The sequence below is a fragment of the Drosophila santomea genome, chromosome 2R (assembly GCF_016746245.2).
Source record: "Drosophila santomea strain STO CAGO 1482 chromosome 2R, Prin_Dsan_1.1, whole genome shotgun sequence".
Classification (NCBI taxonomy): Eukaryota; Metazoa; Arthropoda; class Insecta; order Diptera; family Drosophilidae; genus Drosophila; species Drosophila santomea.
In genome coordinates, this window is record NC_053017.2 from 19,032,349 (window position 1) to 19,057,493 (window position 25,145).

Consider the following 25,145-nt stretch of genomic DNA (forward strand, 5'->3'; position numbering starts at 1 on the left):
TAGATACACTGCTTTCTGACTTCAATTCTGTATATTAATATTTTTAAGTTTTATTTTTAATTGTTATAAGATACAGCATTTAGTAATATCAGGTGGAGATATCTATTTTCCCATGCGTTGAATGGACCACTCCTGCTGGCACAACGGGCATCTGTTGTTCTGCTTGACCCACAGCGACATGCAGCAGTGGTGGAAGGAGTGGTTGCACTCGCCCCAAACCACCACACAGTCCTGGCGACCCATCACATCCCGCTTGTTGTCCGCCTGGCAGCGAAGGCAGGAATCTGAATAAAATGAAAAATATTGGAAGATATAAACGATCATTTTAAATGAGGAAATAGGTATTTCAGTTATTCAAAAGCTAATAAAATAGAGTTTTCCTTTTTCTAATAATACAAAAGAGATATATACTACTCATATTTTAATTTGTTGGGCATATTTAGATTTATGACATAGCTCACTATCCACTATCTTTAATAGAATTTCGCATATTTTGTGTCATAAACTTATTGAGTTGATTGGTGAATCACCAGGTGGACATTTATATTTACACCCTGTGTAGGTATTAGAGAAATCGACTTAATTGAATCAACCGGACGGGGTGAAAAGGTCAAGTGACTTGTCGTAAGACACTTTAAAAATAGAACTGTAGAAAAGTGCAATAAGTGATCCGCAAGTGCTCTTCGCAAAACGCGTCACTGGCGACTTTGAGCCACAATTAGCTTAAAATGGCAACCGTTTCAAATCCCTGATTCCGTGACGCAAATGAATCTTTGACACCAGCGCGATTTCCCCTGAATTGATTATGGCCAAAAGCTATTGACAATGTCCTCCGATTGCAGTTATTCGATATAAATGCTCTTGGCCAGCGGAAATGCCTTCATTCAGAAAATATTCACACCAAAATCGGCAAAAACGTTCATTCAACATTCATGCACATAAAAAATAAGTGCAAAGTAAATCACAAATCAGCAAGCCATTCTCCGCATTTCGTTTCAGTTATTTGGGTTGTTGTTCGTGGGAGAGGTCACTGTACTTGGCGGCCCGAATTGGGAACGCGTCGGTTTTCACTGGCGGCAAAAAAATTTTCTCAGAATCACCGCCGAAATTCGACAAGTCCATGCAAAAATGGTTTAATCAGTGGCTCATTGTAAGTACTGCGGGAAAATGTAAAGGTTTTCTAAACGTGTTTGATTTTGAAAATTGTGTAGCCCTAACTAACTAACTAGAAAATGGTTTCGATATAATTGAAAATTTTAGAGCACTAAAGCTTCAAGATGGTCGCATATTTATACGGTATATAAGACTTTCAAGCAGCCCAACATGACCTATTTTCTTTCCGTGTAGCTGGGCATCACCTGAGTCGCTTGAATTACCTACTGCAGGTGTTGGTGTTGACATTTCGAAATACGATCGCGTCGGCAGAAATTTACAATACACCTTCGAAAACGACAATCAACAGAACAAGCAGGTAAGGTAAATGCGTCGTCACCGGACGGCTTGTGAGGCATCACGTATACGCCGCATTGGCTGGCGTTGCAGCGGAGAATTTCGCTGACCCGTAGAAATATGGGAAAGAAAAAAAAACGAAAGAAAAACTAGCAAAAAACAGTATAACCAGTAAAGAAAAAAAAGAACAAGCGAATTGTACACCCCGCATGAGTCAAGGAATAATGTTTTTTTTTTTTGGTGTGAAAATCGCCTCACAATTTCCCCTGGATTTAGCACTTTTGGGTAAGCGAAAAACGATCAGAAGAACAGGAAATTGTTAACATACTTCCAAGAATTTAATGATTTTGTGTAATTGTAGAAGAAGTCAATAGCCATGGGTCACGAACTGTGGCTCTAATCGATGGCTTAAATACGTTTTGTTCACAAAAAATGCCTGACTGCCCTTTTCCTGGGTCTTTGAACTAGTGGGATTTGAAGTGCAGTTGCCAGAAATTACGTTGTATTTGGTAAACGATATTTTAATTGCTTATGAATCTGGAAATAATTATTATTCCATCAAATTTTCGGGCTTATCGTTGTTTACTGATTTGTAAATTCGAACATTTTTTGATTGACCTGTGCCGTTGTTTCACGCACTCAAAATGCCGTCGAATGTGCCAATATATTTTCTGTTTCTGTCTGTTTTGCTGCAGGATGCAATGGTTTGATGATTCTCTTGATTACTTTTTTTAAAATTATATTAAAGTATTTCTTTAGGGCACTCGCCTGCTGAAGTTCACCAACGTCAAGTGCATGGACTTGCCCACATCTCGTGGTTTCACCAAATATGAATACTGCCGCCTGAAGGTGGTGCACAGGAATCAGGTGGAACTCTCCCTGAAGGTCAGCCTGTTGCAGCTTCCCATCCGGAACCTGACCACCAGATTGCAGTGCTTCCAAAGGCGGGATGGCTATCGACCCTTCATGTACAACATACTCTTTGATTTCTGCAAGCTTATGGCCAGCAAAAACTACAATCTGTCCTTTGAACGCTTCATCTTTGATGCTATCCGAAAGCAGAGTAACTTTAATCAAACGTGTCCTTGGAAGGAGGTAAGTGTATAGTGAATTCTTCATGATCTCAAACACTGTTTCTGCTTGGCAATCTATATGATTTGGCTGCTTTTATCAAACTCTTTAATTATATTAACGTAGTTGTTGAATCTAAAATGTTATTGGTATTTTGATAACAGCTTGATGTTTAAACTTGATTTAGATTTGAATGGCTTTCATGGCAGAACGGAGTTTTTTGAAATCATGAGTGTGTGTGAGGTTAATCAATTGTTTGTACCCTGCATCACTCCATATTTTTTTTCCAGAATCACATGACGGTTGAGAAGTTCGCCCTGGATTTCACAAAGATCAGCATGCCAGTGCCCGCGGGAACCTACCGACTGGATTTCACCTTTTACGCCTACGGCGTCGCTCGTACATTGACACAGGTGTTTTTCGAGAAAAGCGAGTGACGCCCGTTTTGTTTTTTTTTGGCGCCCCAGATTGCGTAAGTTAGGAGCAGTCGAAATACAGTCAATAGAACGGCTGTGCTACGATTAATTTGCATACACTAACGATCGATTTGATTTCCTTGCCGTAATAAAAAAAGTCTGTGTGGCAAGTTAAAGTCAATCAAGTCAATAAACAATTACGAGCAGTGGAAAAATTTTTTTAGAGGGCTCGGCCTAGGCACAGTGGCAGAAATAAAGTGTACCAGACGGAGAAATGGTATCTCAGTTTTCCACCCAGCTTCGCACATAAGCAATCAATTCACCGACCGGAGGCGGTTTTCGTTTAAATCGATACCAGAACGGCAAATTGATTGATTTTGGTCACAACGATACGGAATACCCACGGTACAGTTGGTGGAAAAATATGCGCACCCAGCGCCAACTGCGTCATTGCAAATCTGCGAAGTTCTCCCTACGAAACTATAAACTATGTAGCCAAGTATCTAGTATTCCTCGAGTTCAATTGTTTAGTTCAAGATCGTTAGGCAGAGCGGCAAAAGGGAGGGGGGCGTGGCCGGGCATCTGCGTATCTGGAAATCAAGTCGCGCGGATCGGTATTTGACTTCGTTTTATGGCCCATGCATATGCATTAGTCTAAGCGACAATTGAGCCCGCCCCGACTTAATTGCACAATATGTACATACAAATCGCAGACAAACGAAACGTGACAACGACGTGCCCACCTCAGCCGATCCGAGCCCAGCTCACCTGACCTGACCAGCCGGAAGCTGGAAGCTGTGCGTCTGGCTACCCAAGAGAGCTCCCAAGACGATCGAGTGATCTTGACCAGCAACGTAACAGCAGTTCAGAGTTGAAACAGAAAGGCAAGTGGCAGTAGATTTATTTATTTAAAAAATACCATTTGAAGCATTTTGATTTTGTTATATCTTAAAAAACTAAAATATTAAATATAATCTTTTTTTTAAGTACTAAAAAAAGTACTAGCATACATATATAAATATTTTATAAAGAACCAATGCCACAAGAGCCTGTAAAGGGATTTAGTTCACAATTCCTTTTTTTTAGAAATAGTTTGAGATGTCTTCAAAAAGATCCTAAAAGTATGCTAAATGATCCTAAAAGGAGAAATCTTTAAAAACCACATAATTTAACACGGCCTAATGGTTATTTACACATTCTTTTTTCTATAAATGGTGCCAAATTCTTTATTTCTATTAGAGGACTATTGCTTTTTTTATAATATACATATGTATAGTGTTTATAAATTGTTTTAACAAATGATGATGCTAAGAAGAATGCATATCAAAACATAAACTATTTTCTTTGTAGATGCTTTCATGTCATAACATCTTTGAATACCTATACGACCGGGTAACCCATATACCCCATATTCAGTAGAGGGTGTCAGTGGAATGGCCGGCAAACCAGTCAGACATACTTAACAAAATCGTTACTGCCTTTGATTTCAGGTCTGCCGATGCAAGTCGACAGCCGACTGATTAAGAATTCCAGTTTGCCGCACCTGACCAGACGCTCGCCGACTATATACAACGAACTATATAGATAGATAGGTGAATCGGAGCGGATCGGAATCGGAATTGGAATTGGATCTAGTCGAGTGCACGGCCATATGCAAATGCAAAAATGTCTGGCCGTTATATAAATGCATCTGTATGTAAGTACTTGCGTGTTGCAAGTTCAAGGTTGGCGGGTGCATTGGAATCTGTCTGGGATCGGGCCTAATAATAGCCCTTAAATGGTGGCATATACATATGTATGTACATAGCAAACGATCGAGAATTTTCGCACCTGCGACCCGCGTTTTCTGCACCTCGATGGCTATTTTATCGGGCTCTTAATATCTGCGTCTTATCGCTGCAGTCGATTCACCGACAAATTGGTCACATGCTCGACATTAAAATAAATATTTTACTATTTATTTGTGCTTCGCTTCGCGTGTCACGTTGCATGTGCTGCTATCTCTTTTCCCCTCTCTCTCTCTCTCACTCACACTCTGTGACCCTCTCTCTAGCTTCCCCCCGCACAACCCGTTTCGCATTTGTTGTAACGGTCTCGCTTACGTGACGTCATGCACGGGGGCTTGTCGCCCAGCAGCCAGCAAACAACAAGCAGCAGCAACAACAAGAAATTCGAAAAAAAAATAAAGAAAATCAGCCAACGAACGTGCCCCCAAAACCCGCTCTTTGTTCGCTGCTCTTTGCGATTTGGCGCTCTTCGCTTTCGCTGTCTGCGAGAAACGCTCTCTTAAGTGCATCCTCATGAAAGAGTCGGTTAATGCCCTATCCAGAAAATTGTGATCATTGCACTTGGATTTCACTTGTGTGCCTATAAATTTCTTAAATATTTAAGTACATTTTGTACACTATAATATCCAAAACTCATTATGATTATGATTTAAAATTAGATCAAGATACGGTAGTGTTATCTTTATCTTTAAGGGAAAACCCCACTCGGCTCGTGGAAACTTTTTTTGTGAGGATGATGGTGTTTTCAGTCATATCTTCTGCCAAATCACATTGCCATATCGGTTCGTGGAAAATCGCACATGTGATCGAATTGAAGGTGTGAATGTTAGTAGATAAATGTTAATGAATGCAGAGTGTTCGGGCGGTCGGTAAAATAATTCAGGCATTTAGAGGAAATTAACAAGGTGGTGCAGCGGTGGCAAAGGGATAATGCCTTCACCGAGCATGCCACAAAGGTAAAGATAAATACGTTCTTACAGTTCCAAGATCAGGCAATTAGTGTGTGATCTTTGAGTGGGTAAACAAATAGCTACTACGATTTAATCTCAATCACTTGCTTGCAAATAATTTATTTAGAAACTTAGCAGGTTAGTTTACTTCCTTAAAATCGAATGCTAGTCAATAAAAATATTTTTTTGGGAAGTTAGGTAGGGAATTCTGAAACGGAAAAGTCTCGAGAGCCATACATTGTACGGAATTGCACAGACACCAAATGAAAAGACACAGCGTAGCAATTTCTGGCTTGTTCCACTTACGAGTGGCCAATATCTGGCACATTCAGATACAGCTACAGATACAGATATGTATCGCACATATGGTATACACACAGTTGCCATACGTACATGACCGATCACATGTGCAGAGATCGGAGAACGAGGCGAACTCGGTGCAAACTTGAAATTTATGGCGATCACCGAAGCACCGAATCGATGCGATGGTTGTGTAGGGTAGCGGTTACTCAGAGGGGCAAAAATAAGAGAGGTATGCGGTTGTGAGGCAGAGGCACTTTCTCACTCACGCGCGCACATCGGAGATCAGTTGCAGTCGTTCGATGGAAAATTTTGGATTTTTCTTTTTGTTTCAGAGGAACTTTTTTGAAATCTCTGCACTGCACTGGGGATTTTCCATGAAATTTTCCACTTGCCTTTTAAATTGGTACTCGCAGCCGGTACTCTTTTTGAAAGATCTGTTGCAGCGCCCTCCCTCTGAGGTTTTCAGTTGTTATCAGTATCTTATGTACTGGTAGCTATACCGGATCTCGCTGACCTTGCTTCGTCTTTTAAGCCATGCCACTTGACCAGTTGCAACAAGGTGTCATATGAAGGGATATTCAACTTGCAACAGTCGAGGGCTTGAGATCGAGCTCTTTTTATATGCAATTTTGCGATATTACAACTTCTAAACGTTTTCTTACACCGCGTTGGAAGAATAACCCATACAAAATATATTATTTTAAGTTTTGTTAACAATGCATTACCCTAAATTATAATATATTTATAAATTTCAATCTTCCAGGTGAACAACTTCCAATTTGCTTGTCCTATGCTCTTCTGAGTTCTTTTGTTCAAGTGCAGCAGAGTTCATTGAATATTAAACCGACCTATCACAAAATTCCGGTTGGAGCAGCCTTAACCCACTGGCGACCGCGTGACATTCAGACGGGGTGGGTGTGGTTGTGGGTTTAGTCCAAATATTGACGTCGCCCATCATCCCGGGTTTGCCTGCCTGGTGGCTCCGACCTGATCATTGCACCGCCCGTGGACCGCTGCTATTTGCTTTGTCCCGATCTCGTTGCTAGATGGAGGAAGCTAATGTCAGCCGTAATGGTCGTGTAATTGCACGGTTTAAATTACGGCACTGCATTTTGTAACCGTAATAATCCCGGCCGCACGCCAGCGTAATTTTATGACGGATTTGTAGAGTGCACTCGCAATTTATGAAGGGTTGCCTAAATGCTTTGCACGATGTCAAAATATTTGATTAGAATAGGTACAACTGCACACTCTAGATAGATATTTACTGATAATATTTAAGCCAAACACAAAATCTGTTACAAATTAAAGCAAGAAGAGAGTAAACATCATTCTAACAACCATTATATAGAATTGAAACTGTTAAAATACTGGGATAAAAATATTAAAACAGTTTAGTTAAACACTTAGATTTAAGGATCATAAAAAATGAGAAATTCAATAGGGGAGAAGAGAAATAAAAAAAGTTACATGCCCCGGGTGAGGCTCGAACTCACGACCTTAAGATTATGAGACTTACGCGCTGCCAACTGCGCCACCGAGGCCATGTTCTTGGCGCCGTCGGATTGCAACTTGAAATCGTCCACGTGGCGAGTTCTCGAGCAGGGTGGAATAAATGGATTAAGAATTAGTTGGCCATTTCAGAGTTTTGCTATTTGGCATTTGTTTTGAAAACAAACGATATCGAAACTGTCTACTACGCGTTGAACATTTTTGCACGTAGGTCAAGGCTTCTATTTATTACTTAGCACATAATGTGCCCTTATTGTTGCTTAATTTATACAATTAAAGGTTCCATTGACATTTTTGTGCTTTCATTATTGACTTCTATGAGTACGAGTATGAGTAGTAGATGTGCCTCGGAATGTTCGGTACCTAATAGATGGCATTAAGTTAACTTCTAGGTACTTTTTGCACACCGTTTTGCATCATCTATTTAATTAACACCTTAAAAGCAGTTTGCTTAGTGCCCGTAGACTATCGTACGATAGCTGATCTACCCTACAGGCCGCTATAGTTCCACGCCGAACGGAACCTACATTGTTTTACCCTCTGAAAAATGTACATATTCATGAGATGATTTATAAATAAACGCCATCAATTAAAGCCGCCAAAACCAGACTCGGTTAAGTATTTTAATCTTTGCATACTGGCTGGCAGACTGAAACTGTGTATGACTAACTAGTCAAGCCAGACGCCGCCGATCGCCGTTTTGTTTGTGGGTTTATTCCTATATGTATCTCGTGGATATCATGTTGATATGTATGTACACATGCATATAGGTGTATGTCGAGTTAAGTTTTCTATTAGCGATCTGACGCAACTTCGCAGCTTTTGAACTGCCCACTGGTGGTTGGTTGGTGACAAAAATGCTGTTAGACAGTCGGACAGTGTGACTGTGACCTTGGCTGAAGGGCACTGGTCTTGCCATTTAGCTTGCCTTAATTACCTGGATGTCTGAGTACCTCTTGCTGTCTCACCTGTCGCTACACACAGAAAAATGGTTCATGTTTAACGAGCCATTCCAGAAAATACACTGTTATGTACATATACTGAATTTATTAACAACTGGTATTATTTTCATGAATAATATTACTATGACTCAAATTTAAATCAGATGATATATTTTCTAAATATATCTTCTGCTTGATTTTAAGATACCCATTTTCACACCCTCTTATTGATGTGCAACTTTTTCCGGTACACCGCTGAAACAGGTCGTATTTGCACACGTGTTAGTTGTTGTACTAGGCAGCCACTTCCCATTGAAAATTAGCCGGGTATTAATAGAAAACAAAAGTCAAATTCTAATGATTAGGTGGCGAACAAAGCTTTTTTTGGGCGAGCTTTTCTCTAGGGGACAGCGATCGATCGATCGGATGGATGGATACTCGGGTGCATTGGTGAGTTGGACTGAGTTTAAAGTGCGATCGGGAAGATCGTCATAATCGGATCTAATCAGCAAGGCAAATGGCCTGCTGCAAGGTGCCAGCCAAAGTTTGCTTGCAGTATATCTAAAGGTTCAGCAAAGTCATCATGTGGAGCTTAATTGGTCATGTGTGTATGGGTGTATGGGTGTGTGTGCTATGGGGGCTATGGTGGCTATGGGGGCTCTTAGTGTTGGTTGGAGGCTCGTCTGGTTTGCCAAAAGCGGCAACGTCACCACGCATACAGACGCAATCGAATATTCATATGTATACACACAAACGTGTGTAGTTCGTACATACATATGTACATATGTACACAGAAAAAAAGCAGGTCAGTATCAAATCCACTCTAGAACATTTCATACTTATTCTTTGAGAGGCCAATAAAATGTATCGCTATTATTCCTTAAAATCGGAAATCTATTTTCTGGTTTTTTGTGTTTGCAAAAAACACAACTTTTTTATTGGGTGCCCGCGTGACGAATAAAGAAAGAAGGGGGGGAGGGGCGGAATCACATGCTTAACGTAACTTATTGGTCTCTTTTTTGGCTTACATATTTTGATATCTTAGCGCTAATTTTAGCTGCAAAAAAAGCAGAAAAGAGAACGGAAAGAGATCACGTGTCCCTCTCTCTCTCTCTCTTTTGATTACTCTCTCTTTCGCTTGCGAAATTTTATGTGACTTCAATTAGATAAATAAGCTTTTAATGATTTTCTGCCATTTGCTTCAATTTGACTTTGTCGAAGTTCTTTAATTAGCGCATGGAAAATTTCCGTTCACGTACAAGAGTTTGAGTTATATTTATGTTTACAGTGGAGCCTCGTTGAAAGAGTCTGATGCAATAAATGCGCAATTGCATCAGCTTTCGAATCGCGCGCCTGCGCCACTTCGCAAATTGTATAGGTTGATGTACTCTCTTCGGATTTCTCTTACCTCAATGCTGTTACCAGGTGCTATACCTCTGCTCTACCCCTCTATAACTCCCTCTCTTTCATTACATATACATATATATGCCCCCCTCTCTCTCTTTCTGTATCACTCTCTCTCTGTCTCTAGCCTGTATGTGCAACTGGGGGGCTCGTCTCTTTTGGCATTTTCTGCACTTGGTTCGCCATTACAGTTGTGGTTTTCGCTTATTTTTTAGACAACCCAACAGTTGCTAAAAATAGACAAAATAGGAAGTGGGTCTGTGAAAAGCGAGTACAGTTCGGTAATTACGTGAAAGCTCCCCGTTAATTACGTCATGTGCGGGAAAACAGAACTGATACACCTATCTTGCCACAGATAAGTTAAAAGCCTTGAATGCGAAAAGCCTGTTAATGCGAATACTCCATTATGCTTTGGTGAATCATCTGAAATTGCTGGTTTCTAAGCGATAGGAATTCATGGTGATTATTCCATTTTGGGGTTGAGAACTATTCCATTTCATTTAATTCCATTAAAAGCAGAGAAATTCAAAAAATTAATATTTTTTAAACTGCCGAGTTGTCAAAAATTTGTCTCAGTGCCGTGCCCAAAGTCAAACCCTTAGTACTTCACATTTGTGCAATTATTTTAAAGTTCATTGCACTTTTGATTTTTTACACCACTTTAAATTCCTATTTCGCCAGCTCATTTTCTCTCGCCATCCCTCTCTTGAGATCTTTCTCTCCCTCTCGCGATTCCTGTCAATCAAGTTTTGTATTCAAACATTTTTTTGCGTGCCGCATTTTTGACCTTCCCAAACGACAACATTCATCAACATTTGAGAGCCTTAACTATTTATTTATTTGTTATTACTTTTCCTCGATCCAAATGAGCCTTGAGTCATGCCAAAAAAATCGAAAAAAAAGCAAGAACAACACCAGATACAATCCAATACGAAACGATCGCAACTTCGAGTCGAGGGCAAATGAGGGTCGATGTGGTGGAAATGGAAATGCCGAAGTATCTTACGCGTGCTCCGTAGAATCGTGACTAAAAACTTTCCGTTTATTGCCCAAAATATTCGATTAGAGGCGCAGAGCAACGGGGGGTCCTGATCTTCAGAGATAAATGCTGCCAATAAACACCTATTAATTGGTAGTTTTGCTATCGTAAATGCTTCGTAATGATCGGATTCAGGCCATTATCTAGTTCGTTTAGGGTTTTCAGTTTGTTGTCAATGCCTCAGGAAAAACAATCTATGAGTTTTAGCTGGTTAATCCGATGTTGAGCAGTTTTCAAATTTTAGTTGGTTAATCCGATGCTGATCAGTTTTCAAATTTTAGTTGGTGAAATTCATGGCACTTCTGTTGGTCAGGGTGACCGCTGGTGACCATTCATATCTTCCATTGCATTGCTGAGTACTGAGGTATCCGTATCTGTTGCTGTTTAGTCGTATCGGTATCTGTATCTGCAAATAAACCGAAAACCGGCTGGCGGGCCTGGTACTTGGAAATTGTGTCGTCTCATTGCGCGCAATGTTTATGCCACGTTATGAAATAGAGAGACAGACGAGCCCCCCGCGTTGTTTTCTTTTTAGGGGGGCGCGTTTGCTGTTCTTTTTTATACCCGTTACTCGTAGAGTAAAAGGGTATACTAGATTCGTTGAAAAGTATGTAACAGGCAGAAGGAAGCGTTTCCGACCATATAAAGTATATATATTTTTGATCAGGATCAATAGCCGAGTCGATCTGGCCATGTCCGTCTGTCCGTCCGTCTGTCCGTCTGTCCGTCTGTCCGTCTGTCCGTCTGTCCGTCCGTATGAACGTCGAGATCTCAGGAACTACAAAAGCTAGAAAGTTGAGATTAAGCATACAGACTCCAGAGACATAGAAGCAGCGCAAGTTTGTCGATTCATGTTGCCACGCCCACTCTAACGCTCACAAACCGCCCAAAACTGCCACGCCCACACTTTTGAAAAATGTTTTGAAATTTTTTCATTTTTGTATTAGTCTTGTAAATTTCTATCGATTTGCCAAAAAACTTTTTGCCACGCCCACTCTAACGCCCTCAAACCGCCCAAAGCTGCTACGCCCACACTTTTGAAAAATGTTTTGATATTTTTTCATTTTTATATTGGTCTTGTAAATTTCTACTGATTTGTCAAAAAACTTTCTGCCACGCCCACTATAACGCCTACAAACCGCCAAAAATTGTGTTTAAGACTCTCCTTCTCCCTTCCACTAGCTGAGTAACGGGTATCAGATAGTCGGGGAACTCGACTATAGCGTTCTCTCTTGTTTTTTTTTTGAAACGAAAGCCAAATAAATAAACCAATAAATGAATAAAAATACAAATAGTGCAGAGAGCCGCAGAAACGCGAAGCACTTGTGATGCGTTTAATTATTTGCCTAATGCTCATTTCCCCAAATCATAACAACATCCATCATCGTTTGTTTTGGTTGCACTTGCGTCAGGCCCCCGAAAACTAAAGTGAGTGAATTGATATTGACATCGACTGGCGGACACATGGAGTCGCACGCAAAATGTTTCCCAAGGCTTCCAGAAATTTGCACGCGCCTCAAAGTCAATTTAATAACAATCAATTGAAAATATGTGTGTAAATAAAAATCAATTGGCGGAGCCGAGGAACTCTCAGCTTCCCGGCCACGGCAATTGGTCATTGAACATAACCATACTATAACTATAACCAAGCAGTGGCCAAAACAAATCAATAAACCGAGTACAAACCGAAAGTACGCCGACTGCGGCTATATCCTAACTTGAAAAATATAATCATAATATGTTGCCTTTAAATTAGCCGGTTAGTTAGCTTTCAACCTTGAAATAGAAGTTTAGATTATCTTGATAATCCCACAATCAACGTTTTATTTTAAGGCAAAGACTTTGTAAAGAGATTAGAAGTTTCATACTTATAAGAAATGGTGATTAATAGCTTAACTATCCTAGTTAAGCGATCAAACAGCTTGAAAAAATAAAATATGATGTGTTGTTTTGCTACATTTTGAACATTTTGAATAATAAGCAAGCAAACAAAATTACAAATTCTCCGAAAAATCATTGCAATTTTGAACGATGACTGTGGCATTAATAGCTGTCTGATTGATATGCAATTTGGCATATGAATGCGCAACTGAATATTTGCAACAATGAATCAAAAGGAGTAGTGAGCCAAGGAAACCCTTTGCGCGAAAAGAGTACTAAATAAATGGGTTTGGATGGTGCCACTGGGTCGCGAGTCGCGGCTGCTCTCTTCAAGAACACGCGTCATCACGCTCTCCCGCAGCCTCCATCTGCCACTGCCAGGAGCAGCAACAACAAGAGCAACAACTACTGCGGAGACACCTACGACTAGGAGGCGTCCCACACACACACACACAGGCACACACATAGACGAGCCCCATTCATTCATGCCTTCTTTTCGACCTTCGCTCGACGCTCTCTCACCAGAAATACCTCAGCCCCGACTCTCGCCAACGCACCCATACTAGCATGCGATGAGCGAGAGAGGGCGCAGAGAGCGCCTGTTTTACCGTTGGGGACCAACAAAAAGCTTGAGCGAATAACTCTTCTTCTTCCGCGACGAAATCGGTGTGCGCTATATAAACGTTGCGCATTCGAATCTCGAACTTCAGTGCCACAATAGTGGATATCACATTTAGTAGTTTGTTCCAAAGGTAAAAGACCATAAAAATCGCCGCAAAAAAAATATTTTAAAACCGAAAGCGAATAAGAAAACTACTACCACACACAGTGTTACATTCCAGTTGTTTATTTCTGAATAGTTTGGTTTCTGAGCAGTTCCGGTCGCCAACTTATCGCGTTTCTCAAGTAAATTTGCAGAAACTATTCGAATAAATATACAGATAAAAAAATAAAACAGTCTCTGAGCTGTCTGGCGTATACAAGAAATATAAAAAAAAACCTGCCAATTTATGCGCATTTTTGCATACTACGTCAAAGTGGGAAATATTTATGAAGCAACATTTTAATGAACCCGCTGCGAACTGCAAACTATTTTACGTAATGTGCGAAAAATGTTGTAAAAGAGCAGTAAGACAAGCGAAAAAGAAATGGCAAAAACTTTTTGCCCAAGGGTAGAATGCAATCTTCGAGGAAATAAAGAAAAGTCGAGAACAATTTTGGGAGAGTGGCGACCGTGAAAATTCTTAATTTTAGACAAGAACACTTGGCTTTTATCTCTTACAAAAATATTTGCGAATGGTGTGTAGTGCATATTTGTAAGTGGCGTGGCGCGCAAAAAGTGAAAACAAAGTTGGACAAGAAAAAAGCAAAAAAAAAAAAATGCAAAAATATACATTTTAATTTTAATTTAATTTAAATTCGAGTGTGGGCGATCTTTTGCGCTAATTGAAGCGAATTTACTTATTATACCCGTCTGGCGGCTGCCTTTTGTTAATTTGAGTTTCGATTACGCTTTTCTTAATCTGCTGTCAGCATGAAAAACGTTTGTTAAAAATAAAATGCCCGCAAGATCATGACGAATACTAATAACGCGTATACAAAATACAAAATCGCAACGTTGCACTGTTGACGTAGGCTGCGCACCTGTGTGCGTTTACCCTTTGGCAGTGTGCGTGCGTGTGAGAGCGGGGTTCATTCGGCACGTGAGTTCGATTGTTAAGAGAGCGGCTCTGGCCCCAACCAGGGCTTAAGAGAGTCTGTGCTGCGATCTCGATCTCTTCGCTTTCGCCTTCGCCTCGCAGGCCCCCAAAAATATGTGTCATTTGCCCAACCGCCCACTCAGGCGGCGGCCTTCAAGGTCAATGGCAACGTTTAGCGCCTTTCGCGCAAGAATTTGCATATAAACACTGGCGTTGCAATTGCGTTTCAGACTGGCGAAAAGCGCAGCACGTTCATTAACCAAAAATGGATAACTGAACAGGCGACACGCGGAGAAATGCTATTAGTTTAGGCCATTAAAAGTATACTATTTGGAGAGGGAAATGCACACACTTCGAATATATAGACATTTTCAGACATATGTATGTACATACATATGTATGTTTATCATAGTATCAATGCTGCAACAAGTAATTTCTATCACTTATGTTTGAACTTGCTGAATTATAGAGCTGATAGTAAACATATATTTAAGATGTTTATTTTAACAAAGGTTAAAGAATAATTTTTAAAATATTTATTCGCAAAAATTACAGAATATATGTAAATATTAGAAATTTAGAAAAAACAGAATATTGAAATATTTTGAGCGGTGTTGCTGCAATTCAACTTTCGGGTGGGAGGCCACGCCCCCACACACATGAATTAGACCTGGCGTTATGTCACGCCTGCTGATATTTGCACGGAATTCCGAAAACAGAATAGAATTGCAGAGCATACACAACAAATTTATATAGATGGAAAGGCAAGAGCAGGGAGTGTTGTTGGTGGAAAAGCGTTGGCAAGAAAAGCGGAGACGAATCGTCGACGTCATGGCGCCCACACATTTTCCAGGGCATCACATGACGCAAAGTGAAAAGTCAACATAAATACAAATAGAACGGGCAAAATTTGACAAAGCCAAAAAATGAAAATATTTCCCTTTTTTTTCCGCGATGCGGTCATTAATCAGCTAATAAGTATATGCGCAAAGAAAAGTGTGTGGAAAATTTTTGAAATACGTTTCGGACGTATATTTTTTAGCCAACTGCCGCATGCCAAATATAAAAGATCATAAATAAATTCCACGTTGCCGCGAAAACCAGCCGCACACACAAGTTTGCGTGAAAAGTAAATAAAAACAACTATGTACATACATACATATGTATTGCGGAAAAACAGCGCCTCCACTGTGGCTGCAAAGTTGGTCACATGTGGAAATCAAGGACAACCGGCCACAGAAAGTGGGTGTGTTTGGGTGCTCAGGGGGCTCGAGCGTTATCTAAAACCCAACCCATTAATTTAGACGATTTGAGGCAGACGAGAATCGCTGATATAGTGCACTTATCTATAGCTTTTCGAGTATAAAACTCTGTCTACACTAAATTATTGCGATTTGCCCCTTTTTTCAGACATTAGGCCATTCCAGTTAATGCATAATTATACTCTAGATTGTTCCAGTATATCAGTAGTCAATTACAAACCATATTATAAAAGCAATATAACTGTGCCAGACATCAGACCAATCAGAACTGCTGATAAATGCATTTGATTAAAAAGTGAAGAGCATACGTATATTTAAATAGCCTTGTATAATATTTTAACGATCTGAAATCCTCTATTTTCTTGCAGCAAAGACAAAAATCAAGTCAACCAAGAGAAGAAGACATTGTGTGTATGTGATCGATTGGAAGACACCAAAACAAGTGAAAATTTGACGCGAAAACAAACTTTTCGAGGAAAACTTACAAGTTCAAGTTCACCTACAAAGCTATAGAGCTGATAAGATGAGTGGACGCGACAACAGAGGAGCCGGCGGCGGAGGCGGCGGTCATCAACCGCTGAGCAACGCCATGGGCAAGCTCAAGGAAAAACTAACCCGAGTAGGTGTAAGTATCCCATGGAAAATAATATTGGGGTAGTCGACAAGCCTGAAGCCCAGATCCACTTCATTGGATAGGCATTATTAGATTTCTTATATGTAATCTGAAGATTGGGATTAATCTTATATTTGAAAATATTTTTAAAATATTTTACATTATAGAATTTTTAGATGAAACCTTTGACATATAAACTATTAACAATAAATGGTTTTTAGCACTTCGTTAAACTGATAATTAGCCTATAAAAAACTTTAATAAAAACTATCAGTAAAATGTGTGAAGAGCATTATATTATATTAGCCATTAAAGTTTGCTATGAGTATAGGGCCATTAAAAACATCACAAGGATCCAAAAACAACATTTTTAAAGAACAGCATCAAGTACGCACATGACCTGATAATGCTGGACCTCTTGCAACCTTTGGCGATTGGTGGTGTTCAAGAACGCCAATCACACACTCGCGACTTAATCGCAAAGATTTCGGGCGGTTTGGAGCGGTTTTTTGATGGAGAGGCTTCTGATGGGGAGGCTTCATAAATATGCCATGCTTATAATTCAATTTAATTAATTCGCGACTGTCTCTCGTTTCGAATCTATTCGATCCACACAGGACGAGCTGGGCTATCATCGCGTGGAGAGTAATTTGTCCACATCGAACACAGCGACCAGCTTGGACACAATTCTGCCAGAGGATCCGTTCCTATTTCCCCAAGTGTCACCGCAAAGGCATCCACAGACCGTAAGGACACAGCACTTGCTGGAGGACGAGCCACCGCTATCGTTTCGCCCACTTTTGGAGGACGACGACATCAACGAACCACCTACACAGCAACAAAAGAGGACTCCCCTGCGCGCCAGTGGTAGTTTGGAGTTGACCCCCTTGCCCCCACCGCCCACATCCTTGGAGATCCGCGAACATCGCGATCGCCAACAGAGAGGTGCCCAGGGTGACGAGCTGCAGCGCAGCAAGCAGAGCTTGAAAGGATCACGCGTGTCCTTCGAGCGCCGGGATACCGGAAACAGCAATACCAACAGTAACAAAGCGGCCGAGAGCAGCGACGAGGACAGTTTCGAGGAGAAGCGAACTGGATTCCAGCAGCAGAAGGCGACCAGCGTCGATCACAAGGGCATCTTGAAGGACCTGAAGCACATTTTGGCCAACGACAATCGCCGACAGTTTCAGGCCAAGAAGCACGTCTCCCTGGACGTGAAGGGCACACGCTTTCTGCAGGATCTACTGAAGGAGTCGTCGTCGGAAGAGGAGTTCCACAAGACACGACGGGAGTTCCAAGGACGCAAGCACCAGAGCTTGGATCCACGTGTAACATTCAAGCTTGATAAGGTCCTTCAGGGATCAAGTACCGACAGTGACGAAGAGGGCGAGGATGCCGAGCACAAACGCCTGATCCACCGACCCAAGGACATTACCAAGCCGGTGATCATCGATCTCAAGGATCTGGAAAGCGAGAGCGACGAGGACTTCCTCACTTCGCGTCAGCACTTCCAACAGCAGCGTTCCATCAGCACAGATTCCCGCAAAAGGTGAGTGTCTATATGGTAAATAATCAAAAATAGCAAGCAAATTGGGTAAAAAACCCGAGAGAGTTCATAGCCAGGGGTTATCTGCAGTACGCTTTTGTGTCTCTGGACTTTGTAGTATAGGTAAAATTATATGGAATTACCATTAATGCAAGGAAGCGGATGGTAACTTGTATGAACTTGGAAAACAACCTATGCGCTTTTATAGACAGTTGTGATAAATTGATCGTTAAACAAACATTTCTTGGAACTGATAAGTTCAGTGAAAGGGTGTCACTCAATACCAAGAAAGATCACAAAACGCGATTGGCTTTTTGTTGTTTTTCAAAAGTAATTCAGTTAACAAAATAGTTTCAGATTAAACACACTAATCACAGACTTGAGCCTTAATGAGGTTAACTTTGAAATTACTGATGCTTATTTGTTTATGCATATTTGACTTTAAGAGCCCCATATATGTAAATAAGATGGAAAAGTAAGCCACTCCAAAATACACGCGTAGTAAATGATGAACAATTCGAGTAATTGAATAGCAAGCTCTTTGCATGCCTAAGATTGCTTTCAAGCTATTTGCGCACTTTCGTTGATTATTTAATCCAAGTGGCATACAAATTGGGACTATACTGAGCGATCTCATAGTATCTTCGCCTCGGGCTAATCCGCCGTACACGCGCCTACGCAATGAGCCACACTTTAATAGACTACTGTTAGCAAAGGCAACCTTCCAAATACACAACCGACTGACACGCAGTTTTGCAACCTTCTTCACCTCCTCCCGCAGCCGTCGACTTTACGAGATGGACGAGATGGGCAACAAACGCGGCGAGAACATCCGTCATGCGGTGCCCTTCGTGCGCCAGATAACCGAGGATGGCAAGCCCAAGCTGGAGGTCTACCGCCCCACCACGAATCCCATATTCATTTGGACACAGGTGGGTCACACATGCGTGCACTTAGCGAAAAATCATTATCAACCCTTAATTCATCCTGTTCATTTTGGGCTTAAGCAAGAACTCCTTTCTAATTTAAAAATATTTAAAAACTTGAGCGATCATAGTTCTTCAATGTTTATAAAGTCTAAGCATCCGAAAAATCCGAACTCGGAGTTCAACAGTAGATTTGCTCAAAATTCTCCGAGTGTAATTAAACTTAGATTTGCTCCAAATTTTCCGAGTGTAATTAAACGTAGACTTGCTTCAAATTCTCCGAGTGTAATTAAACTTAGATTTCCTCCAAATTTTCCGAGTGTAATTAAACGAAAATTTGCTCCAAATTTTCCGAGTGTAATTAAACGTAGATTTGCTCACAATTTTCCGAGTCTAATTAAACGTAGATTTGCTTTAAATTTTTCGAGTGTAATTAAACGTAGATTAGCTTCAAATTCTCCGAGTGTAATTAAACGTAGATATGCTCCAAATTCTCCGAGTGTAATTAAACGTAGATTTGCTCCAAATTCTCCGAGTGTAATTAAACGTAGATTTGCTTCAAATTTTCCGAGTGTAATTAAACGTAGATTTGCACCAAATTCTCCGAGTGTAATTAAACGTATATATGCTCCAAATTCTCCGAGTGTAATTAAACGTAGATTTGCTTCAAATTTTCCGAGTGTAATTAAACGTAGATTTGCTCCAAATTCTCCGAGTGTAATTAAACGTAGATTTGCTCCAAATTCTCCGAGTGTAATTAAACGTAGATTTGCTCCAAATTCTCCGAGTGTAGTCCTTCGAAGCCGCGCACAGTGAAACCCAGGGGCGGTGGAGGACACGTATTGTCCGCTCGTTAAGCTCGTTGGCGCCTCCCGGGCCCCAAGATTATGAATGGCACTAATGCGACAATAAAGCACTCGTTGAGCAATTTACGGGGCCTCCAGATTGAGCTGCCGGTGTGTGGGCCATTTGAGCTATTTTCGCACGCTGCGTTTGAGTCTGAGACGCTCTTGCCTTAATTGAAATTAACGCATTTAGTTATGGCCGTACTAAAAATATCGCTAGCTGCCTGATAAATGCGTGGATCGGATCCAAATAGATTGTGTGTTGAGCAGAGGTAAACTCTGACAGCTGACCGAACGCTGACCCTGCAACTTCGTTGTCGATGTTTTGGCAGTTGCAGTTTGCATTCGAGCTGGCGACGTTCGCTGAAAACAGCCTGAAACCGCTTTTCAAAATCGGCATAGCGCCTTTTCTTTGTCTTTGCCATTCGAAAACAAACTGATAAGCTTGGTGTCTTGATCAAACGCTTGCGAACAGAATAATCTCTGCCGCTCACATAAGCGATATCGATCCGATCAGCACTCGTTGGCTTCGTGTACGTGCCTGAGCCCCATCAAATCACAGGCACAAACTATTCTCGAATATTGAAAACTAGTGAAAATGCAACTGCCGCTGCACTCGGGCAAAATTACAAGTTTCAGTTGAGTTTTGACGTGCGAACACTCCGAAAGTATTCCCATTCCAAGGAGCAAAGTGAAAGGCAGGAAGCTAAAGCTGTATTAGCTACATTCGCAGCCTCGTTGCCAGCCCAAAAAAAACGATTTCAGTTCGTGATTCAGCTAAAAAAGATACATCTCCGCAATGAAGATCCTCATGCGAGCGGACACCCATGTGTCCTTTTCCGTGCCAGTTGAGGAGCCCAAGGCCATTTGTACCTTATCCCAGGTGCCTGCATTGCATCATTGCATCAAAATACTGTTGAAAACTATAAGCTTTACCAATTTGAAATCGTATTTCTTCCTATTTCCAGGTCATAGCTGCTCTGAGCGTCTCGCTGGGTTCCCTAGTGGTTGGATTTGTCAGCGCCTATACGTCCCCCGCTCTTGTGTCGATGTCCGATCCGAATATCACCTCATTTACGGTCACCAAAGATGCTGTAAGTACTAGAAAAACGTATTTCGTCAAAGTTAAGTGAGCTCTTTGTTCGCATCTCACACAAATTTGTCAGCTAGACGTAATCCTCAGGAAATCCAATATTTTAACCTAACATAGCTAACAATTGAAATCTATCTAATTTCAGGGTTCCTGGGTTGGTGGCATCATGCCGCTGGCTGGATTGGTAGGTGGCGTGGCCGGAGGACCCTTGATCGAATATATGGGCAGGCGCAACACCATTTTGGCCACCGCGGTGCCCTTCATCGTCTCATCGCTGCTGATTGCCTGTGCTGTGAATGTGGCCATGGTTCTGTGCGGTCGATTCCTGGCTGGATTCTGCGTCGGCATTGCCTCTTTATCCCTACCCGTCTATCTGGGTGAGACAGTGCAGCCGGAGGTGCGAGGCACTTTGGGTTTGCTGCCCACGGCCTTTGGTAACATTGGCATCTTGGTCTGCTTTGTGGCTGGATCCTTTATGAACTGGTCGATGCTTGCCTTCCTGGGAGCAGCTCTGCCCGTTCCTTTCCTGATTTTGATGTTCCTGATCCCGGAAACACCGCGCTGGTATGTGAGCCGTGGTCGCGAGGAGCGCGCCAGAAAGGCTTTGACCTGGCTGCGTGGCAAGGAGGCGGATGTGGAGCCCGAGCTGAAGGGTTTGATGCGATCCCAGGCCGATGCCGATCGTCAGGTCACGCAGAATACTATGCTGGAGCTGCTGAAGCGCAACAATCTGAAGCCATTGTCCATTTCGTTGGGTCTGATGTTCTTCCAGCAGTTCAGCGGTATCAATGCGGTTATCTTCTACACGGTGCAGATCTTTAAGGATGCAGGTTCCACCATCGATGGCAATGTCTGCACAATCATTGTGGGTGTGGTTAACTTTGTGGCCACGTTTATTGGCATCCTTCTAATTGATCGGGCGGGCAGAAAGGTGGGTTTAAAGCTGCATATAAATGAAAGTCCTTGTTTACTAAATGCAATTCCGTTTTTTTTTTTTTAGATTCTTCTGTATGCATCCGACATCGCAATGGTCCTGACCCTGTTCGTTTTGGGCGGCTTCTTCTACTGCAAGGCCCATGGTCCAGATGTTTCCCATTTGGGTTGGCTGCCACTCACATGCTTTGTCGTCTACATTCTGGGATTCTCCGTGGGCTTCGGACCCATTCCCTGGCTGATGATGGGCGAGATTCTGCCGGCCAAGATTCGCGGAGCTGCGGCTTCGGTGGCCACGTCTTTCAACTGGACCTGCACGTTTGTGGTGACCAAGACCTTCCAGGACCTCGTTGGTGCGTAGTGCAAGCTTTGAGCTAACTAAAAAGAGCGGTTTAATAATTTTGAATATTTTTTTTGTGCAGGTTCTTTGGGCGCCCATGGAGCCTTCTGGCTATTCGGCGCCATCTGCTTCGTGGGTCTGTTCTTTGTGATATTATACGTGCCCGAAACGCAGGGCAAGACGCTGGAGGATATCGAGCGAAAAATGATGGGTCGTGTGCGCCGCATGTCCTCGGTGGCCAACATCAAGCCATTGTCCTTCAACATGTAAACGGCGTGTTGCCAAGGATCTGAATATGCGATCAAACCAAATACTAGACTAGTGCCTTTAGTGCTTAAGAGACGTGTGTAAAACGCAATCGGTGCGGTTATCCTGAGACGTGAAGACGTGAAGTCTATGATCCCATCCAGGCGCTCTGATATTGTTAGTCCTAGCTAACTTGTAATGCTTAGCAAAAGAATTTCCTTTCTACACGCATAATTGTTATAATTATTTAAAATCATAAAAACTAGTTTTATTATGTAAATTATGATTTCTAGCAGTAATTTGTTGACATTTTAATGAATGTTGCGTGAATTTATCGGTGTAAAAAATGACATGAATCGTAGTTAGTTGTAGAGCAAAATGCAAGCAAAAGCAAAACAAACCAAAATCTCCCTGGAAAAATACACCAATTGGCTATATATCGAATATATATTGTACTTTACCTACGCTGTAAGTGTATCTATATGTAGACTAATTTAAAATACAAATCAAACCAAATCCAAGTTACGTTTACTTTCGTTGGAATATCGCTTTGCATACGACCTTGACAATGCAGTTTTAAGTTGCAGCAATGTCACCGCCTCAGATACGTGAGTTTCATTCCGAATGTGTCCTCGTTAAATATATACATACATACATATTTATTTATATATACATTTGTGAGTGTCTAAATGACCAATCGCGGCTAGATGGCCATTCCGGAGGCACATGAAATGCTAAAATAGTAACGCTTGAGTTCGATCTTGCCCTGGCAATTATCGCAAAAATCTAGCTGCTGCCGACGCTTGACCGAATAGCCTCGATAAGGAGGAGCATTACATGGACCTCGCATTGCATCTGTTTGGGTTCGCATCTTATCGGTCGGCTATTAAGCGAATAAACAATTGCGAAAGAAGCATCCGTGCAATGGCTGGGCGATTATGTGTTCATCATTCTAGTTTGTTTATTGTTTACTTGTGCGTGATATTATTGGTATTTGCACTTATTCATGCTTAGTCCTGTCATGAATTGGGTCATTTGATCATTCATTTTCCATCGTAGTGTTCAATGACTCTCAGTGACGCAGAGAAAGTGCATAATAGATGCTGATGATTTAGAAAAAATATTAGTTGCTAAACTGTTTCACATGTTCATTATGTAACAATCAAAATCTAACTGCTATTCAACTAATTCTTATACCTATTCTAAATCCATTTAGGCATATGCTTTGAAAGATTGACAGTAATGCGTACAAGAACGTTGTCCTACAATTTCTGACCTTTCTTCGTGACAAGTAATATATTTTCATATCAAGCTACAGCTTATCTGGTGGGGCAGTGAGGACGGAACGAATGTAATTACTTTTACAGGCACTTCTAATATTTATTCTCGTTATGTTGGAGAGGTGAGAGGTTTACCGAGATCCCACGATCCAAATACGACGAGCTTACGCTGGCAACTTGGTGCTCCCTCGGCCCTAGTTCTTATCCAGGACACGACACTAATACTACTATTATTGTTATTATTATTCAGTATTAGAGATTTGAAAGCAGCAGTATTAGCTTACCCATGACTTGAACACGACAAATGGCACAGATATCGCATTCCACGTCCCAACTCCACATTGCAACTGCATTCCATTTCTTAAGGGTGAACATCTTTTCCGGTTTGCCCGCATCTCCGTCGTCTGTGGGCCTATCCACTGAGTTTTCCGGATCATCAGCCATGTCGAATATTATCGGCAACTGGCCAATCAAATAGTTTAATCAGATTCGCTTTTCCTCTTTTTTATATAGGAGAGGACTATCACAGTTTAGCTTCTTGTGTGTATCCTCCTGTATTGAAGATTTAAATTAATTAGCATTCAAAATTTGTTTTCAATATCTATCTATAAAATGTATTTAGATTTTTATCACTTTCCCTATGGTTTTAAATACTCTCTTTGTTTTGATTTGGTTAAAACGTTTAAGAAATAATGACACTTTTTTATTATTTTTTAACTCTTTGGATTTGAATGTACTTCAAATGATCTACAAATGTTTTTAACCGGACCATTAGTCTCTTAATTATTGATCTTTAGCAAATGTGGTTTAGCCATGTCCGTATGTCAGTTCTTATCTAAGGATTATTATTATATATTATGTTTATCATACAATTATTTGATTATATTATATTAAAATGTTTCATATTATACAAATAAGGATGGCTAGTGACGTCAGTTATGTTTATGTTCTGAAAATGAGCAACAGGTGCCGCTTTCTCCAACAGGTGGCGCTTATTCCATACAAAAATGTATATTGCTATTAGTTAGCAGAGTAACGGGTATCTCATAGTCGAGGCACTCGACTAAGCGCGTTCTTCTTTGTTTTTTTTTTTAACAATAGTGTTAACTGAGGAAAAGGAGAGTAGATTATATACCCTTCTAATGATTCCTGTCTAAAATCGGCAATTATTTCGCAGCAAACGGCTGCCACGAATTTTAATGGTTTGCTGAACTTGCCAAAAAAAAGGTTACTTCTTCCTCCGAGAACAAAGAAATGGTGTTCTTAGTTTGAAACGATGAAAAGATGTTATCACAACTTTCTTTAAGGCGGTAAACTTAAACCTGCTTGTCGTTTCACTTGCTGCAGATGATAGGAGACCGCCGGCTTGACTTACCACCAAATTAAAAGGCGAAATAAATGAATGTAAACAATAGCAAGCCAACAGGCAGTGTGGCCACACCAAAACAAGCGCAAAAACTATCTTCAGTGCTGCCACAGCCGTTCACTGGAAATATGAACTTCATATATACTACCACACTTAGCGATGACACTGCACCGATAGTTGCGCTCTTTTATATCGATAAGGCGGTTAGTTTGCTTTTGCGATTTGGTTTTCGGTTTTTTTCA

The 25,145-nt window shown here is 41.2% G+C and overlaps 3 protein-coding genes and 1 non-coding gene across 9 annotated transcripts; 2 read left to right on the plus strand and 2 right to left on the minus strand.

Annotated features, from left to right (window-relative positions):
* Positions 1-12: 12 nt before the first annotated feature.
* On the minus strand, positions 13-25,048 carry LOC120446605 (RING-box protein 2). Of its 3 annotated transcripts, XM_039627642.1 has the most exons (3): positions 24,913-25,048; positions 23,822-24,089; positions 13-284 (listed from the first exon to the last, which is right to left on the minus strand). In XM_039627642.1, the coding sequence occupies exons 2-3, from the start codon at positions 23,979-23,981 to the stop codon at positions 103-105; spliced, it is 342 nt and encodes a 113-aa protein (XP_039483576.1). In that variant the 5' UTR covers positions 23,982-24,089; positions 24,913-25,048; the 3' UTR covers positions 13-102. The 3 variants fall into 3 exon arrangements, with proteins under 3 accessions (XP_039483576.1, XP_039483577.1, XP_039483578.1); XM_039627643.1 differs by lacking the exons at positions 13-284; positions 24,913-25,048 and adding an exon at positions 23,613-23,764 and having other exon boundaries at positions 23,822-23,955; XM_039627644.1 differs by lacking the exons at positions 13-284; positions 24,913-25,048 and adding an exon at positions 23,613-23,761 and having other exon boundaries at positions 23,822-23,940.
* Positions 1,388-3,339, plus strand: LOC120446603. 3 transcript variants are annotated; one of them, XM_039627640.2, is made up of 5 exons: positions 1,388-1,734; positions 1,811-1,958; positions 2,145-2,153; positions 2,209-2,544; positions 2,811-3,337. In XM_039627640.2, exons 3-5 carry the CDS (start codon positions 2,151-2,153, stop codon positions 2,955-2,957), a joined length of 486 nt encoding a protein of 161 aa, XP_039483574.1. In that variant the 5' UTR covers positions 1,388-1,734; positions 1,811-1,958; positions 2,145-2,150; the 3' UTR covers positions 2,958-3,337. The 3 variants fall into 3 exon arrangements, with proteins under 3 accessions (XP_039483574.1, XP_039483575.1, XP_039483573.1); XM_039627641.2 differs by having other exon boundaries at positions 1,388-1,958; XM_039627639.1 differs by lacking the exons at positions 1,388-1,734; positions 1,811-1,958 and having other exon boundaries at positions 2,004-2,153; positions 2,811-3,339.
* Trnam-cau lies at positions 7,448-7,520 on the minus strand. The gene has a single exon. It is a non-coding gene; the product is annotated as a tRNA-Met (tRNA).
* On the plus strand, positions 13,454-22,778 carry LOC120446599 (facilitated trehalose transporter Tret1). 2 transcript variants are annotated; one of them, XM_039627629.1, is made up of 8 exons: positions 13,454-13,505; positions 16,084-16,340; positions 16,946-17,877; positions 18,656-18,806; positions 20,614-20,739; positions 20,884-21,669; positions 21,739-22,024; positions 22,094-22,778. In XM_039627629.1, the coding sequence occupies exons 2-8, from the start codon at positions 16,239-16,241 to the stop codon at positions 22,279-22,281; spliced, it is 2,571 nt and encodes an 856-aa protein (XP_039483563.1). In that variant the 5' UTR covers positions 13,454-13,505; positions 16,084-16,238; the 3' UTR covers positions 22,282-22,778. The 2 variants fall into 2 exon arrangements, with proteins under 2 accessions (XP_039483563.1, XP_039483564.1); XM_039627630.2 differs by lacking the exons at positions 13,454-13,505; positions 16,084-16,340; positions 16,946-17,877; positions 18,656-18,806 and adding an exon at positions 20,267-20,528.
* Positions 25,049-25,145: the final 97 nt, after the last annotated feature.

What these genes read in the sequence shown, in the direction of transcription:
- LOC120446603 (XM_039627639.1), top strand. Translation starts at nt 2,094, where the DNA reads ATGCCGTCGAATGTGCCAATATATTTTCTGTTTCTGTCTGTTTTGCTG. An exon ending in TTTTGCTGCAGGATGCAATG is followed by an intron (nt 2,154 to 2,208) that starts GTTTGATGATTC and finishes GTATTTCTTTAG; the next exon opens with GGCACTCGCCTGCTGAAGTT. An exon ending in AAACGTGTCCTTGGAAGGAG is followed by an intron (nt 2,545 to 2,810) that starts GTAAGTGTATAG and finishes TTTTTTTTCCAG; the next exon opens with AATCACATGACGGTTGAGAA.
- LOC120446599 (XM_039627629.1), top strand. Translation starts at nt 16,239, where the DNA reads ATGAGTGGACGCGACAACAGAGGAGCCGGCGGCGGAGGCGGCGGTCAT. An exon ending in CCATATTCATTTGGACACAG is followed by an intron (nt 18,807 to 20,613) that starts GTGGGTCACACA and finishes TCCTATTTCCAG; the next exon opens with GTCATAGCTGCTCTGAGCGT. An exon ending in TTACGGTCACCAAAGATGCT is followed by an intron (nt 20,740 to 20,883) that starts GTAAGTACTAGA and finishes ATCTAATTTCAG; the next exon opens with GGTTCCTGGGTTGGTGGCAT.
- LOC120446605 (XM_039627642.1), bottom strand. Translation starts at nt 23,981, where the DNA reads ATGGCTGATGATCCGGAAAACTCAGTGGATAGGCCCACAGACGACGGA. An exon ending in TTGTCGTGTTCAAGTCATGG is followed by an intron (nt 285 to 23,821) that starts GTAAGCTAATAC and finishes CATTTTATTCAG; the next exon opens with ATTCCTGCCTTCGCTGCCAG.